The 7,920-nt window shown below is 35.0% G+C and overlaps 1 protein-coding gene and 1 pseudogene across 1 annotated transcript; one reads left to right on the top strand and one right to left on the bottom strand.

Moving 5' to 3' along the window:
* On the top strand, window positions 3,576-4,435 carry LOC109224400 (annotated as a pseudogene).
* On the bottom strand, window positions 4,938-7,624 carry LOC109223824 (photosynthetic NDH subunit of subcomplex B 1, chloroplastic). The gene is made up of 6 exons (XM_019388264.1): window positions 6,991-7,624; window positions 6,230-6,420; window positions 5,902-6,159; window positions 5,697-5,802; window positions 5,368-5,453; window positions 4,938-5,206 (listed from the first exon to the last, which is right to left on the bottom strand). The coding sequence occupies exons 1-6, from the start codon at window positions 7,579-7,581 to the stop codon at window positions 5,041-5,043; spliced, it is 1,398 nt and encodes a 465-aa protein (XP_019243809.1). The 5' UTR covers window positions 7,582-7,624; the 3' UTR covers window positions 4,938-5,040.

The following is a 7,920-nucleotide window of genomic DNA, read 5'->3' as shown; positions in this document are numbered from 1 at the left end:
GGATTTAATGATAACCCGCCGCCTAAGCACAAAGATTTATCCTTTATGCACATGAAATCTGAACCTAGCTGCTGAGTTTAGTAGCTAGGGTAGTTTACCCATATCGAGATCTTTAATTTCCTTTTGGATAATGTAACCCTAATTACTGGTCATCTAAGATTATTAAATATATATGTGATGTATGAGAAGCAGCCTAGAAATAGAAGGCTATAGAACGATATCTATAGTTCGATCTCATAGTATTTTTTAAAGTTTAGATCCTTCACGTCTGAGCACGCGAAACAGCTAGGACACCGCCTGTTTTATTAGTCTGTTTGGTTTAATTACTCCCTCCGTTCCAATTTAAATGAACAAGTTTGACGGCATGAAGTTTAAAAAAAAAAAAACTTTTGAAACTTGTTGTCTTAAAATTTTAAGGGGTAAAAGCTTTGTGGGGCCATGACATTTGTTTGGTTATAAAAACTTCTCATTAAGGGTAAATAGATAAATTAAAAAGTTTAAAGTTGAATTATTTCCAATTGTAAAAATGTGTCATTTTTTTTGGAACGGACCAATAAAAAAATTTTGTCATCTAAATTGAAACAGAGGGAGTACTATAATAGCAATGTGAAAAACTAAATTATTATATAATTTAACTCATTATAATTGATAAGTTAACCTATCGTTCAGTTTATAGATCGTGCTTGTAACAAACAATTATTAACAGATAACTTCATTTTATTGCGTAAAAGTTTATATTACTAAACTATAAGAACACAATTAAACTTCAATTAATTCTAATTACTACTAGTATATTTTATGAGACTTCCTTTCTTCCAGCTTCTTCTTTTTTGTCTTTTTCCTATTTTGTTTTTGTTACAAATAACTAAATGGAAAAGATAAGACAAGGTGGACCTATATTTACTTTTAGGAAGATTAGTAGTGCGTAGAAAACAGATTATTTGCAGCGTATAGCCTTTTTTGAGGCCATGTTTTAAACTCTATTCGCTCTAATTCAACAGGCTAAAATTCAATATAAAAAAATAGTTATTGAATAATTTTCTATTTTTATAGACAGATTGAGTCCACTAACTAACGGTGAACAGAATTTAAATAGCTGCCTCAAAAAGGCCATTTGTGCAATTGCCCCGAAGAAACCAGGATGAGAACTTAAGTTACAAGATAGATGTAATATGAGCTAAATTTAGCGTTTGGTTTGAATTACTAAAGCCGAATGTCAGTTAAAACACAATAAGGAGTTAAGGAGTATTATGCATGCATGTGATGATACAATAACAAATTCAGTGAAATCTCACAAGTACAGGGTGAAATCTCACAAGTACAGGGTCTTGGAGGGTAGTATGTATGCAGACCTTATCCTTGGCCTGAGAAGGTCAGCTCAAGGAAGAATACACATGCATGTGATGATGATGGATAATATGACTATATATATGCTCTATATATATACATATATATTCCATCTTTTTTTAGAAGGATATAACAATTAGTTGCTTCTACTTTATCTGAAAGTTAAAGCATGTTTTAAGTTGAATGCATATCTGATAATAACCATTTGTCTAAAAATGATTCTCTATTAAATTCTTTAAACAATGAGAAGAAACACATGAAGTATTGACGACACTTGAAAGATTGCAGAAAAAACTGTTATGATAAGGTAAAATAAATATTCATCGGCAAAGCATATTCTTTTTCAACGCAGTTCTAATGTTCAAGGAGAATATATGTTGGAGAAGCCTTGTGGTATGATTGTAATCTTGTTCTTAATCTTTTTCCCGGATTTTTCTTATAAATTTCTATATATTTCTGTAAAGTCCGAGTTAGGTCATAGGTGCAACTTGTTGCTTTAATTTATGTATTTTAATCTGGATACCAGACTCTGACCTCATTGCATCTTTATAATTCGAATCGTTAATTAATTACAATTTACAACCATGACTAAATGTAGGACTGTGTTTCAAGTTGAGGCGGTTGACTCCAAGAGTATTAATTCCCTACAATAAAAAAAATATTAGTGGTTGAATTTAGAAAAAACCGTGACTGTCATGCATTGCAGATGGCTGAATTTATGCGGCCACAAATTCGAATTAGTTTGACGTATGATGTCGCTGAATTTTATCACTATAACAAAACTAAAATTAAAATTCATCTTTTGTCGCAGTAAAGTTAATGAACCATTGTTTGAATTGCTCCAGTTACAAAAAATTGGAGGGTCAATTTTCTGAATTGTATTGTGACACGTCACTCAACACACTAACGCTTTGTTACTCAGTAAATTCCACGTCAAAAAGAATAAAAAAGTTCATTGTATTTTGATTACTTTTATAGAAGTCGTGCAGTTGTTTTTCGGAAATTTTCTAGAACTGTTAATCTGTTATAATGGATGAAGTTTATTGTGTCCACATGTGAAATTTAACCTACGCACGATCCCTTATTTGTTCTCAATTTGGCAAGAAAAAGGAACAACTGGTAAACTGAATGGAACACTAGTCGGATTCAATTGGTTTTTGAGTGATTTTATTGTCTAAAGTAGACGAAGCTTAATCTTTTTTATGTTTCCTGTTGGCTTCGTATCTTGTTAAAGGAGTAATCGATTTTCATATAATGCCTACAAAAAAGTACTTAATTAAAGGCCAAGTAGCTTTTAGTTAGCCACTTCACCTTTTTAAATCCCAATCATACTCATACCTTTTCTTTACTTTAATTTCTTTTGCAAGCGCTTTCAATTTAGATATTTTTGGTTTTTATTACTCCCATAAAACTGTGGTTACTTAGTCCCGACGGATGATAATGATTGATATGTCGTGTTCTATGTTTTTATTTTATGTTTTGGTTACTTAGTCCCAACGGATGATAATGATTGATGGGTAATGTCTAATGATGTTTTCATTTATCTTTTCCCTTAAAAGTTGATTCCACTGCCACATTTCTCTTGATGATAAATGAAACTAGTGACTGCTGACACCAAACTTTATAAAATTATTCCCAATTTCATGTAAAGATATTTCATTCATGGAATAGAGAACTTCATTTGTTTTGTTGGCTAGTATTAAAAATAAGATTTTTGTTACTTTAAGAGGATTTATTTGGTGCTTATGAGTTGAATTTCCATACCGTATCGTAGAGGTGCAAGATTCAGTTTTCACAATGCACTTTTCTCCACTTAATATCTTAAAAAGATAAATGGAAATAAAAAAGATATTGAGCAAATTGGGGAAGCAGGCTAGCAACAAGCCCAATAATATGGACCCAATCACACAATACCTAGGGTTATTATTACTTCTAGCCCGCGCCAGAAACTATTTATATTCAGTAGCCAAAAACGTGTATAAAATTTGTATAATTTTTATATATAACATACAGAATGTATATATATTCAAAAAATATACAAAAAGTATATATTGTTTGGCTATTATTTTGAGAGAGGCTAAACAGTGTCATTCCCCAAATAGCTACCGGGAGGCCAAGCCCATGAAGATATTGGCCAGACAACAAATCTCACACTGGACGTGAGGCGCCGAGGTTTCTATTTTAAGCAACACTAGGAATCGAAGAAACATAGCATTACTGTGGAAGAAATGGGGTTATTGCATGCAATTACTGGAGTGATTATCTCCATTTCCATTCTACTACTGGCTATGGACACATCCACAGAAATGGGCTAGTCCATTGTGATTTTTCTGAGAATTTCGTGGTTAAGAGATCTCAATAAATCACCAGCAAATTTTGACATATTATTATTCATAGTTTTGAACATAACAATCTGGACGCTGAACAAAACCCTGTCTAGGTAATTGTTTGACTTATCAAAAACATAAAATAGTGTCTTGGTTATTATCATCATATCATTAACTGCTAAGTTAGAACTCGGTGCTATTGGCTTGTCTACTGTCCAGAAATATTTGTACTTTACATTCTAGTTCTCCTCATGGCATCAAGGGTTGTAATAATTTACAAAAACTGCAGGGCGGAGGCAGGACTTTTGCTAAGGGGGTTCAGAAAAGGAATAAGTTAAAAAATTTAATGAGATATTGTAGCTAGTTGGAATTGAACAATCTCATAATGGTTTTGAACCCCCTTGACCACTAAGCCATGCTTTTGGGCTGTGTAAAGGGGATTCAAAACATAATATATAGAGGCAAAAACCAGATTTTGCCTTATATACACAGTATAATTTTTCGGGGAAGGGGGTTCGGGTGAACACCCTTGCGCCCCCCTAAATCCGCCACTGCTGGCACATACTATGGTGTGCGGTTGGGGAAAAATATACAATGGGTGACAGAGTTTCCTTTTAGAGTAATAAAAGATCCTCAGTATTGGCAGCATTTTGAGTCTTGTTGCTTGTCTCTCTTGGGTTCCTCTCTTCTATATTTTCTTATTTGTGATACAAGTAGAATCCACTGGAGAAGCAGCAACTCGTGCAAAGCCACTACAGTAGACACCTCTATCAAGTTGAGGTAACTGCTTCTGCTCACTTGTGTATGCTTGAGGAGCCTGCTAACCAACTAGCTATTTTCTTGTTTTAGTGTTTTTGGAGTTCTCTGGTTTTTTTTTTTAGTTAAATTTAGCAGGGTATCACTTCTGGACAGCTTTAGTGTTCTTTTTTCTTGGTATCTTATAAAATTTTAAATTAACCAGCATAATTTCGGCCATACGTCCTCTTCTTTTGTTTTTGTTTTTGTTTTTGTTTTTGTAGGGGTGATTTTTAGGTTGGTTTCAGCTGGCTGCAGAAATGATATGTGAATGGATATTGCAGATCACTACATGCAACTTCTTGTTCATTTTACTTCTTGTCGAGAGGACGCATCAAGTTGGGAGTCGCTTGCAGAATAAAGTTGTGGAACCTGAACAGGAAACTATTCAGAAACTGAAGTGTTCCCCATGTTAGTGTATATTGGATTGCGTGTGAGATATATATAGAGAGAGAGAGCACAGAAGGCTACCAAGCGACAAGAACAAAGGTTTCTTTGCGCTTCTATTAATTACAATGAGAAGAAAGTAGAATACCAACTACTTACAGTATTTGGGGGGGGGAGATAATATTTAGAAGATTGCTAGGGGCATGGTGAAAATTTGGACTGCGCTCTTCACAGCATCAACATCAATATCTACCAATTTTCCTGTTTTTGATGAAATGGTTGCACATTTCTTTTCTTCTGCATTGGGAACAAAACTTGTGGCCTTATCCTCAGAACAGAATAGCCCAACACTTCACAGAGAAAACCAGAACAGATTTCAGACATGGTTTCATGCCCCCCCAAAAACGGTAAAATCGATAGTATATATAAGACTAGTGTGTATCAACCTCCCACAAAGACAGCAAAAGGTGCAAAAAATTTTCCAGTTACAGCTTGTAATACATGACATTACCTTGGCTTTCCACGTGCATGAGCAAGTTGTATGGCAGCTGTATTTGTGCATATCACTCCAGCAGAGTCATCAATAAGAGCAGCAAGCTAAAGCAGAGAAATTTGTGAACACTGTTAGTTTCTAGTGCTCATGTTGCTATTTCCTTCTAAAATTTATATACTTCCATTACGTTCTTGTGGAAAAAAAGCAGCATATAGATAAAGTTGCTGATACTAAACATGCAACAGAAGCAGCTAATTCAAGAATTTCTCTCTTTATGTTTCTTCAACCACTGGTGTATCAGTCATTGAAAATACATATGATATCATGAGCTGGCAGAGAAAACAAACCTGTCCAGGAGTGGTTATGAACACTATACTAGCATCTAAACCAACTGCATCTTCCACATTTTCTCTTTCTTTCTCATGCGGAATGACAAAAACTGGCTTGATTCCCCTGATAGAGTTTGCTGTCCATTAGTATATATCTCACAAAATTTCTTGCATTTGATGAGAAAGATTAACCAGCTATTTCCGAAAAAAACGGACATCATACCTAATCTCTTCTGCTATCTCAGCCCAAATCTCGATTGGAAGCAAGCTGTCAGCATCGCCCCTCGACTGCATAGAAGCTTTGGAATCTGATTTTATCCCATGAATTACAATATATTTTCCTCTCTGTGCACCAGCATTCTTATATTTTGCCTCTACAACCTCCCTAATCTTTCTTGAGATTGAAACTTTAAGTGGGGGTAAAGGTTGTCGTGGTACTTTACGAGCTGGTCTGCCCAACCAATCAACCATCTGACGATACCTATGTCACAAAACTGTGTTTATAAACATGTGATATGCAAACTAAAATTTCAGTTAAAACGTCAACATACATATGGTATCCACCCTCGGAAAGATTCATGCTTTCTGGTGTAAAAGTTTCAGATAGAAACAATCCTGCTCCAGCAGAATTCACATTTGGGTAAATGTAGCTAACTCTGTCGCGGGCAGTTGACATAAACAAGAATACTGCATGTCCAATCCCTGCCAGTTTGGTTGACAAGATCATATCATAGTACCTACTCTGCAATAAACCATGCATTAGAGCAAAATAACTTAGCCAAAAAAAATATAAATTCTCTATTCATAATGCAGGTAGCTTGAAGCTGATATGCATGACAGTAAATTCTTATCTCCATTTGACTAGAAAAAGTGAGTAATATCATGAAGTTAGTGTAAGCAATTATTTTCAAACACGGTTTGCTCGATTTTACAAGGATCTTAATCTAGACTTGTGCAGGAAAAAAAACAGAAGGGAAAAGCAAAACAAATCTGGATGATTGGAGAGCATTGCACTAGCCTTTTCAGGCAAATCTTAAAAGTCAAAAAGGCAGTTTAAAGTAGATTATTATAGGTGGAATTATATTAGGTCCAAGGTGATCACTTAGCTACACAATTAAGAAAAGAGCTTCAGTTATAAGGTAATTACAGGTAAATCTTCATATCTGGCCAAGTGGCTTAGTGTTTGATGTTTCTCTTAGTTTAAAGTGCAGTGTGTTAATTACATACATACATCAAGATATAGCAAGAACCAGACTTAAAAGGCAAAAAATGGTTTAATTAATGATCTGTTATAACAGAAGTGGCGGCAAACCTTAAGAATTCCAACCATATCAGTGTACTCTGCTGGTTCAGGAAAATCATCGTCCAAGTCATAGGCATTAGCCCACCTCACATTTTTGTTCAGTTCAAAAGTCTGTTTTCCCCTTGGCGTCGCAAGAATATCCACTTGAACACCAGGGTACCTATCCTTAATCATCTGAATTGTTGGAAAAAACAGCAAATTCTCATAAACTCCTCCATCAATTACACAACAACATCTCCTAACATCACCTCTAATTTTCAAACCCAAAGAAGCAATTTCGACAGAATATCCCATTGGGAATTTAAGGAACCCGTACGGATTATCGGGATTATCTGGTGGTCTTGGATCCTCATCTTGTTTACCATCTGAAAAAAGTGAACCATACTCCATTTCAGGATCATCACCATAGTCAAAAGGGTCAAGCCATGGATTTTTCTTCTTAGCATTGGGCTGAAAACTCCCTGATTTTCTGGCACAAAATGTGTTATCCAATGGATTTTTAATCAAGAAAGGTACATTTGTGACATGGGTTATAGGAAAAGAAGGTGGGCTATTAAGAAAATGAGAAATGGACTTAGGTAGTAGACTAGTTGTAGCCATTTGAGTGTATCATAAAATTCTGCAATAATTTTGGGATAGGAAATGCTTTTGTTAAAAACTATATAGCAGAATAGCAGAAGCTGACGTTGGATGTGAATGTGTGAAGGGTGTTGGATAAGTAGGTCCCAATGTTTTCCCTTTGTTCTTGCCTTGTCTTCTACTTCTGGTAGTAAAAAATACAAGTGCTAGCAATACTATATTTGTACACCAGCATAGGGAGAATCAGTTACAGGTTTCCTATAAAAAGATTGCTTAAGAAGCAATCAAGGAAAAAGTTGCATGAAAAGGAAAGGAAAAAGGGCAGTCCGGTGCACAAGTTTCCACTATGCGCGGGATTCA

The sequence above is a fragment of the Nicotiana attenuata genome, chromosome 3, assembly GCF_001879085.1.
Source record: "Nicotiana attenuata strain UT chromosome 3, NIATTr2, whole genome shotgun sequence".
NCBI classification, from domain to species: domain Eukaryota; kingdom Viridiplantae; phylum Streptophyta; class Magnoliopsida; order Solanales; family Solanaceae; genus Nicotiana; species Nicotiana attenuata.
The sequence above is the reverse complement of the archived record's forward strand: the minus strand, read 5'-3'. Positions and strand labels throughout refer to the sequence as shown.

Coding starts and splice junctions, on each gene's coding strand:
- LOC109223824 (XM_019388264.1), bottom strand. CDS start 7,581: ATGGCTACAACTAGTCTACTACCTAAGTCCATTTCTCATTTTCTTAAT. Junction 6,160..6,229: donor TCCGAGGGTGGATACCATAT/GTATGTTGACGT, acceptor TTTGTGACATAG/GTATCGTCAGATGGTTGATT. Junction 5,454..5,696: donor TCATAACCACTCCTGGACAG/GTTTGTTTTCTC, acceptor TCTCTGCTTTAG/CTTGCTGCTCTTATTGATGA.